The sequence below is a fragment of the Rutilus rutilus genome (genome assembly GCF_951802725.1).
Source record: "Rutilus rutilus genome assembly, chromosome: 21".
NCBI classification, from domain to species: Eukaryota; Metazoa; Chordata; class Actinopteri; order Cypriniformes; family Leuciscidae; genus Rutilus; species Rutilus rutilus.
The window spans coordinates 33903771-33914325 of record NC_140226.1 but is presented as its reverse complement, the minus strand read 5'-3'; the positions used below and the strand labels follow the sequence as shown (position 1 = coordinate 33914325).

At 40.4% G+C, this 10555-nt stretch overlaps 2 protein-coding genes across 2 annotated transcripts; both read left to right on the top strand.

Moving 5' to 3' along the window:
• The first annotated feature begins 2742 nt into the window (after positions 1-2742).
• Positions 2743-5796, top strand: cyp1c1 (cytochrome P450, family 1, subfamily C, polypeptide 1). The gene has a single exon (XM_084392830.1). The coding sequence runs from the start codon at positions 2945-2947 to the stop codon at positions 4523-4525; it is 1581 nt and encodes a 526-aa protein (XP_084248956.1). The 5' UTR covers positions 2743-2944; the 3' UTR covers positions 4526-5796.
• A 2216-nt stretch (positions 5797-8012) lies between these two features.
• On the top strand, positions 8013-10272 carry LOC311280423 (cytochrome P450 1B1-like). Its single transcript, XM_084392577.1, has one exon. The coding sequence runs from the start codon at positions 8121-8123 to the stop codon at positions 9687-9689; it is 1569 nt and encodes a 522-aa protein (XP_084248703.1). The 5' UTR covers positions 8013-8120; the 3' UTR covers positions 9690-10272.
• The last annotated feature ends 283 nt before the right edge of the window (positions 10273-10555 follow it).

The following is a 10555-nucleotide window of genomic DNA, read 5'->3' as shown; positions in this document are numbered from 1 at the left end:
AATATCACACTAATATCATTATATTGTTACACCAAGCCATGATTTTTGAAGTCATAATATAAAAGATTACACTATTTTTAATTAAAATATTACTTAAAAGCTTTTGTGGCTGCTGCAAAATCAATAAAAATATGTAAAATATGTCATTAAATATAAAAAAAATTATATAAAAAAATATTACTATTAAAATGTCATTATGAGGACAATTTTCCCTTACTTTATTAGATTTAAGAAGATAATGTGTAAAACTTATACTTGAAGTCTTTAACTATCACAAAAGTATGTTATAATAATTACTTATGAAAGATATAATGCATTACAGCGTGCATTATATCTTTTTTCATATGTAATTGCAACCAACATTAAAATGCATTACAATATTTGCAGATTACATTCAAAATGTATTGTTTTGCCATGTGTTTTAATGCATTACACTTTCTATATTTATAATAATGAATATTATCATGTATTCATGATTTCATACAATGCATTAAAAGGTGCATTTAAAATGCATTATACACAAAGGCTTCAAGTAAAGTGTTAAAAGATAAGGATATACAAACATTTGTATTAATTATATATGTGCTGCGAACACACACACAGAATATACGTGCAAATAACTCTCTATCCCTGGACAGCGTAGAATGAAATGTAATCCTGTTTCTGTGAAGATGTTTATTCTCTCCTAGGGAGCAGGAACAGTGGGTTTCTTAAATCCAGGCGGATTGGAACTGATTGTATTTGGCAGCTTCTCCTTCCTCTCCTCTCAGGGAAGAGGTGGTTTGCATCCAGGAAAGTGTGCTATCAGAAATCAACGCTACTGTCTCTCGGACACTAAAACACTGCAGCGCTGCAATTAGACTCATTAGATCCTGCAAAAATAAACTCCTCCTGGTGAGGAAACAAGGAACATTTATCTCCTGCTTGGCGCTCGGAAGAGAAACGTTTTACATCAAGAACATTCAGTTCTAGAGCTTGAAGCCTTGATGCAACTGAGTGAACTTCACGAAATAAAGCTGCAAATACTGCAAGTGCACAATGAGAACAATATTCAATTCCATTTTCCATAAAACTTCCATGTAACCCTGCCGTTATACAGACCAAGCAAACACTCGCAGAGAGAAACACACACCAAATGAAAAACAAAAGCAAGTGCAGCTTCTTCATTTGCCTTTAACAGTATTAAGACATATCAGGATATTTCATTTCATGTCCTTTCTCACTGAATAAAGTGTGTGTTCTGATGTATTCTGATGGTGGATCTGCTTTAGTGCACGTTATGAAGGCATGCTTGTAATTAAGCAATCTCTCAGTGACTGCATACCCAAAAACACATGTGAAAATTTATCCTGAAATTGTGAGAGGAAAATAGCCGAAAGAGACCCTGGCGTGCTTTACGATGAGATCAGAGACCCCAGAACATGATGCACAATCTCAAATTATGCTCTTGCAGATCATTTATAATCTTTACTTCTATCCCTCTGCTTCACAATGTTGACATTTGTACTAAAAAGCAGTTGTTTTTTATACTTGGAATTTACTGCATTATTAATTATGCTGCAAGGATTTTAAATGAGATATTATAATTGTGTGTGCAATTGTGCATCATGGAATCAATATCATCTATAAGTGCAATACATTTTTGTGTAACACTTTATTTAAAGCCTTTACTTATTATAATGCATTATAAAGGTATTCATAGTGTACGTTATGATGCATTATAAGACATAACTGTAACCAAATTAAAATGCATTATGTTATTTGCAGATTTCTTGTTACATCTGAAATTGGTTGTTTGTCATGTGCTTTAATGCATTGTACTTTCTAAAGGTTGTTCAATTAACAGATAAGAATTGTAATGTATTATAATTGTGGTTACTATTATTCATGAGATCATACGATGCATTATAAGGTGCATTAAAATACTTTTATAATGCATATGCATTTTATATATAAAGGTTTAAGTAAAGTGTTACCAAATCTGTACATCAAATTGTCCATTTATTGTTTATTATGCTATAACTCCATTACTAAAATTTATATTCATTATAAATAATATATATATGTGGTATAACGGTTACGGACCTAAAAAGACATTTATAATATAAAGGGACACACATTCACACACACACACACACACCAGGGATAACCTGGAATTTCACTGTCTTGTGTTGCATAACTCCTTGCATGCATACTTTTCCATTTTTAGGGTTTATGTAGAGTGGGTCTGCAAAACAGAGCACCTATTTATTATGAAACATTCCCCAAGACAGAAGTTTTGAAGTCAGTGATGCCGTCGGTGATCGCATCCATCTTAAAATAACATTTTCGTAATCCTGTGCAAACCAGAGCAGAAATAACGATTACAGCTTCAGCGCGCAACGACTAGAAACAAGAGCGCGCGCGCGTCAAATAAGGAGATGCAACGAATTCAGATCAAAACGATTAAATGCATCACTTATTTGAGTTGAATTGACAACTGCAACTACAATACGGAGATTGCCACAAACCATACAAACTTTTGCACAGTGAAGTTCTCAGCATCTCCGCGGTGATTATCAGAAATACCTCAGACAGAGCGCGTGCAAACGAAACAAAGATGATTCACGCGCTAGTCTCAGAGCAGATCTCCTGACGGAGTCTGAGTCTCCAGCATGGGAGGAGTGAGACTATCCTCGGGTCCGGCCCCCTGTGCTGCAAACATATATAAAAGACATGAATCCCACCAGCCAGCTCAGAAAACACAGTGAGCTTCACCTGGAAAAACAATGCAAGCGTAGAAAACTGAGTCAGTGCAAGATAAAACCCAAGATAAAAAGTAGATTTTAGACGACAAGAGAGTTGATTTTGATTTTAAAGAGACATTTTGATTTTTGCTTATTCTTTTTCTCTGTATGTAGCATCGAGCATTATTTAAGCAAGACAAAAGCACTTGATCAGAAGAATGGCTCTGCCTGAAGCCGAGTTTGGACTGAAGAGCAGCAGCATCATGAAGGAATGGAGCGGACAGGTTCAGCCGGCTCTCATAGCATCCTTCATCATCCTCTTCTTCCTCGAGGCCTGTCTGTGGGTCAGAAATCTCACGTTCAAGAAGAGGCTTCCAGGCCCGTTCGCCTGGCCTTTAGTGGGAAACGCCATGCAGCTCGGCCAGATGCCCCACATCACCTTCTCAAAGCTGGCCAAGAAGTACGGAAACGTGTACCAGATCCGACTCGGCCGCAACGACATCGTGGTTCTGAACGGAGACGTGGCGATACGGGAGGCTTTGCTTCAACACAGCACTGAGTTCGCCGGACGGCCCAATTTCGTGTCCTTCCGGATGATTTCCGGTGGTCGGAGCTTAACGTTCAGCAATTACGGCAAACAGTGGAAGATGCACCGTAAAGTGGCTCAGTCGACCCTGAGAGCGTTCTCGTTAGCGAACAGTCAAACTAAAAGAACTTTTGAGCAACATGTCGTGGGTGAAGCGCTGGATCTGGTCCAGATGTTTCTGAGACTCAGCGCTGATGGACGACACTTCAATCCCGCGCACGAGTTCACCGTCGCCGCCGCTAACGTCATCTGTGCGCTTTGCTTTGGGAAACGCTACGGTCACGACGACCCCGAGTTCAGGACTCTCCTGAAACGAGTGGATAAGTTCGGAGAAACCGTCGGCGCCGGGAGCCTCGTCGACGTCATGCCTTGGCTTCAGTCGTTCCCGAATCCTGTGAGAAGAGTCTATGAGAACTTCAAGATCATTAATGAAGAGTTCTTTGCGTATGTGAAGGATAAAGTGGTCCAGCATCGAGACACGTATGATCCCGACGTGACCCGTGACATGAGCGACGCCATCATCGGTGTGATCGAACACGGGAAAGAAAGCGTCCTGAGTAAAGACTTCGTTGAGGCCACGGTCACTGATCTAATCGGTGCGGGACAAGACACGATATCAACCGTAATGCAATGGATCGTTCTGCTTTTAGTCAAACACCCATCAATTCAAAGCAAACTTCAAGAGCAGATTGATAAAGTCGTGGGTCGTGATCGACTGCCTTCGATAGAAGACAGGAGCAACCTTGCATACCTGGACGCGTTCATCTACGAAACCATGCGCTTCACGAGCTTCGTCCCCGTCACCATCCCACACTCCACCACCTCAGACGTCTCCATCGAAGGCCTCCACATCCCTAAAGACACCGTGGTGTTCATCAACCAGTGGTCCGTCAACCACGACCCTCAGAAGTGGAGCGACCCGCACATCTTCAACCCGTCGAGATTCCTGGACGAGAGCGGAGCCCTGGATAAAGACCTGACCAACAGCGTGATGATCTTCTCCATCGGGAAGAGAAGATGCATTGGAGATCAGATTGCAAAAGTGGAGGTTTTCCTGTTCTCTGCGATCTTGTTGCACCAGTGCTGGTTTGAGAAAAACCCTTCTCAGGATCTGTCCATGGACTGCTCGTACGGTTTAACACTGAAGCCGCTCCAGTACACGATCTCAGCCAAGCTCAGAGGAAAACTTTTTGGCTTGGTTTCGCCGGCATGAGTGAAAACAACCAGCTTGATCTTGTGACTAAAGGCCAGAAAAGACTAAACATAATGCAAATGTATTCCACATAACAATGAGTATAAGTAAAGCTGCACTGAATGCTGTCTAATAATTGCATATTTAATATTTAATGAATATTTACACAGTTTATATGTTTGCAATGATTCAATGAATTGATTTAATCACATCCATAGAAAGATTCTTCAAATCAGCTAAATGTTTAGGTAACACTTTACAATAAGGTTCATTAGTTAACTACCTTACTTAACATAAACTAATAATGAACTGCACTTCTACAGCATTTATTAATCTCAGTTAATATTAATTTCAACATTTACTAATACGTTATTAAAATCAAAGGTTGTATTTGTTAGCATTAGTTAATGCACTGTGAGCGAACATGAACAATGAACAGCTGTATAAAGATTAATAAATACTGTAACAAATGCATTGCTCATCGTTAGTTTGTGTTAGTAAATACATCAACTAATGTTAACTAATGAACCTTATTGTAAAGTGTTACCACTGTTTTTATGTGTATATGAATCATCAATGCTTCAAAATAATGTTTTGCAGATCACAATATGAGATGTTTATGGTCAAATGCCAAGCCATTGTCACTGTAGACACACTATTATTATGTAATGTTATGCAATTGTTTGTACTGAGTCATTAATAGCAGCTGTTACTTCCTATGAACTTGACTCAGATTTGGCATAGCAGTGCATTTAATTATGCTTGCATAAAACTGTATAACGATGTGATTGTGTACTTCAGGTATTTTAAGTATTAGGCATTTAAGCATTTATTTATACCCATTATACTGTTTGTATAAATTATATTCTCTATAAAATGCACAGCCAATTTATTCATTGAGATTCTTAAAAGGGCTGGAATTGCAGTAGCTTTAATTTGCAATCGATGCTTTGCTGAGTCTTGATATTGCTCAGCGTTTCAGCCAATGAAACACTTCAGTCTCACGCTGGATCAACTTCCTCATTATGTCATTTTGAAGGTTCTCTCACATGCACAAATAATAAATCCTCACAAATCATGTGCAAAAACAGGAGCTTATATCAGATATTCCTATATTACACTGCGTATATTGAGGTAAATGTTCACACTGAATGTTTTTAAGCTCTGTAACTGAAGTGCATGTATTCAGGAATGCAGCTTTTTGAAGAAAAACTAGAATGTCCAGGTATTGTTTTCTTTCTACTATTGGGAAAATAAGCTACGAGTGGAATAAATGAAGTGGTGTTTTATTACTCAGTCTCTTTCTGTTATGATGCTCAAACCAATTCATATTTCATAAGAGAATACATGCGCATGCATTCATACATACAAATAAACATGCAAGTAAAAAAAATAAATTACGCATGTCAAACCAAACTAGAAACGCATCTAAATGACAGTTTTATTATATGAACTGTCTGCATCTGTCTTCACTTATGCATAATGTCTCTGTATTTCCTTATTGGCCAATATTTCTGTTTACATTCAGTTTCTGAGATATTTCTGTAAAACCACATCTTTAAAGTCAAATTATCGTATTAAATTTATATAACAGTCATTACTCTAACTGCAGCTCACTCTGCTGTGGTACATATTTAACTCTATTGTTTGTATCTGTTCTTTGTCTGAAGCTTTAAAAAAGCCTCAAATTTTCATGAGTTACAGACTGAATTCCTCCAGTGACTCGATTCCACTGGTATTCGGCTGGCATCGCATCACGGATTCCAGTCAAAGCGAAACCCCAGCAATTAGAGCCGACTTACAGAGCTCATTTACTATGCTAGACAATGTATTCTGTAAAAAAAAGAAGCATTTTTTGGTTTATGGTTTTATTCATCTTAATCAGACATTTCAGTCCTTTACAGCAAGACAAATAAAAAATTATCTCTTAAAAAATATATAGAAAGCATCATTAAACGAAGGTCCACGTCCAATTAGCATGAATATATGCTATTCTCTTACTCTGTCACACACACACACACACACTCATGCACTCACACACATGCAAGTAAGTACAGACACACACTCACACACACATGCACGCACACACACTCATGCACTCACACACATGCAAGTAAGGACAGACACACACTCACACACACATGCACGCACACACACTTACACACGCAGACACACACTCACACACGCAGACACACACTCACGCACGCAGACACACACTCACGCACACAGACACACATACACTCACACACACAGACACACACACATTCACGCACACAGACACACACTTTCTCACACACAGAGACACACACACGCACGCACACATGCACACACTCTCTCATGCACACACACAGACTCTCACACACACACACACACACACACGCACACACTCTCACGCACACACACGCACACACTCACACAGACAGGCACACACTCTCTCACGCACACACACACACACACACACAGACACAGACTCACACACACACACACACACACACACACACACACACACACGCACACACTCTCTCACGCACACACTCTCTCACGCACACACTCTCTCACGCACACACACACTGTGCCCCAAAATGTATGTAGACAACTATTAGATAAGATAATATCAAAGCAAGTGTCTGTGTGTCTCAAACACTGCAGGATCTTTTCTTTTCACTAATGTTGACTTTTCTCCCTCATGTTTAAAGTCTCCATGTGTTTGAATTGGTGTTTTGCTGATATTTAGTGGATGTTTGATCTTTGAAGTCCGTTCTCAAAGGTGAAACCATCAACATCATCCACTGACGACAATCAAACACAATCCCGACTGGTTAATGACAATATTGTCTTCAGCTGAGCTGCTCGTAGCGGATCTGAACTCATTCACAACTCATGAACTTTGCAACTCTGACAGCGAATCAAAACAACACTGAACTAAACCGAGCTGAACAATGACACCATTATCTTCAGCAGAGCAGCTAAATTGAATTTGTTTCCTAATTGATCACTTTCACAACATTCACATTATTATTTGCCCCTTTATATTAACGCGAAGCTGCTTTGAAACAATCAGCATTGTATTATCAGTTCAAACTTCACAAATGTATTTCTAATGCACTGCAAAAGTCTCCTTTGAAATGATGTTATCTAATGTCCAATATACACTGAAGGCCTGTCTGTTTGATCAATGATCCAGTGGCATGTTCTCTGTTTTATTGTCTGTTATTTGTTTTTATTGTGTTTATGTTTATGCTATGTACTGTATTGGTCAACAGATATTGTTTTAAATAGTGCTTTATAAAAAAAGTGGCATTGACATTGACATATATGATATGCAAGTGTTATTCATCTGTAGATGTTGGGAATCCCATGTGTGTCCAGGCGTTTGACTCTGGCTGTAATGGGTGGAGAGTCCGAGAGAGTCGGGGGGAAAGAAAACAAACCTGTGGCCCAAACTCCTCCTACTCTAGAGATATATAACAGTGTGAAAGACTGAAATCTGCATTCTTCTAATTTGGTCTTCCCTGGAAAGACATTGCAGCTCCGCAAAAACCCTGACCTGTCTTCCACTGGCCATTCAAGATGGAGAGCTGCTAATATAGTTTACACAAAAGAGCTTGGGAATATCATGGCGCTGTCAGACACAGAGTTCGGGATGAAGGGCATCCTTAAGGAATGGAGTGGGCAAATCCAACCGGCCCTCGTTGCGTCGTTCGTCTTCCTCTGCTGTGTGGAGGCTTGTTTTTGGGTCAGGAATCTCACTCTGAAGAAGAGGCTTCCAGGGCCGTTCGCTTGGCCTTTAGTGGGAAACGCCATGCAACTCGGACAAATGCCCCACATCACCTTCTCAAACTTGGCGAAGAAGTACGGAAATGTTTACCAGATCCGACTGGGAAGCAGCGACATCGTGGTTCTGAACGGAGACGTGGCGATACGGGAGGCATTGCTTCAACACAGCACTGAGTTCGCCGGACGGCCCAATTTCGTGTCTTTCCAGTCGGTTTCGGGCGGGACTAGCATGACGTTCACTAGTTACAGCAAACAATGGAAGATGCACCGTAAGATCGCGCAGTCCACCATTCGTGCCTTTTCTTCTGCGAACAGCCAAACCAAAAAGTCCTTCGAGAAGCACATCGCAGCGGAGGCCGAGGACATGATCGAAACGTTTCTGAGCTTGAGTTCAAACGAGCAATACTTCAATCCGTCGCATGAACTCACAGTCGCGGCTGCGAACGTCATCTGCGCTCTTTGCTTTGGGAAACGCTACGGACACGACGACCAAGAGTTCAGGACTCTTTTGGGAAAAGTGAGCAAGTTTGGAGAAACTGTAGGAGCTGGAAGTCTAGTAGACGTAATGCCTTGGTTGCAGGCTTTTCCCAACCCGGTCAGGAGTGTTTTCCAGAGCTTCAAAACCCTCAACAACGACTTCTTCACGTTTGTTAAAGGGAAAGTGGTGGAGCACCGGGAAAGCTACGATCCTGAGATCACGAGAGACATGAGCGATGCTTTCATCGGCGTGATTGATCACGCAGACACGGAAACGGGTTTGACCGAAGCTCACACTGAAGGAACGGTCTCGGATCTCATCGGAGCAGGTCTGGACACGGTTTCTACCGCCTTGAACTGGATGCTTCTTCTACTGGTCAAACACCCATCAATTCAAAGCAAACTTCAGGAGCAGATTGATAAAGTCGTGGGTCGTGATCGACCGCCTTCGATAGAAGACAGGAGCAACCTTGCATACCTGGACGCGTTCATCTACGAAACCATGCGCTTCACGAGCTTCGTCCCCGTCACCATCCCACACTCCACCACCTCAGACGTCTCCATCGAAGGCCTCCACATCCCTAAAGACACCGTGGTGTTCATCAACCAGTGGTCCGTCAACCACGACCCTCAGAAGTGGAGCGACCCGCACATCTTCAACCCGTCGAGATTCCTGGACGAGAGCGGAGCCCTGGATAAAGACCTGACCAACAGCGTGATGATCTTCTCCATCGGGAAGAGAAGATGCATTGGAGATCAGATTGCAAAAGTCGAAGTTTTCCTGATCGCCGCCATGTTGCTCCACCGACTGACTTTCACGAACGACCCATCCCAGGACTTGAGTCTAAACTGCTCTTATGGTTTAACGCTGAAGCCATTTGATTATAAAATCTCTGCCAAACCCAGAGAAAGCGCATTCAGTGGAGCATAAATGAGTGTGTGTGTGCTTTTCAAACCCACTGTCTCTGATATAATACACTATGCACAATCAGGTATGTGCTTCATATTTAACATGTTCTAAAAGCAATATGAAATTTTTGATTATAAATACAGTTAACTATATACTTCACTTAAAAAAAAAAAAAAGTGTAGATAATAGTATGACTGAATCTAAATGTAAAGCAACAGGGGAAAAAAACATCAGGGTTTTATAGTTCTTTAAGACAATGTTTGTACAGTGGTGTGCACAGTTAGCTATATATACGTTACCTTCGAAAACACTTTTGAACATTGAAAACTACATAAATGTATTCAAGTATTTTTTCAAGCTGCAAAAAAAAAACAAATGTGTGTGTGTATAAAACATATTAAAAGAGCAATCAAACTGTATTGTTTTTAACAAATATACAAAGGTAAAACAAAACAAAAAAGCCATGTTTAATATCAATTTAAAGCTAAAATCAGATGTTTAACTCAGTTGTTTGTTCTGTACAAGTTCTACATAAACCTGTAACTTTCAGAAATGTGACTAAATAAATGTGTAATGTGTAAATAAAATGCACTGTTGACTCTAACATTGTGTATTTCATTAGACTGAATATTTCCATTCATGCTTACTAGGTTGCTCCAAACCAGTCCTTAGCCAGAAATGGTAGTTTGCTGTTCTTACAAAAACACATATATTAATAAAACACAGTTTGTAGAGCATGTCAATTAGAAGTCTAAATGCATTTGCTAATTTACTTTTCCGTGGCAGAGGTGATGGTGTCCAAAAGCATCCAGTGTGACTTACCACATGCATGAACGTGCAAAGCTGCTTCGCGGCCCACATGCGCGAGGGAGTCTCAGAGGGAGTCT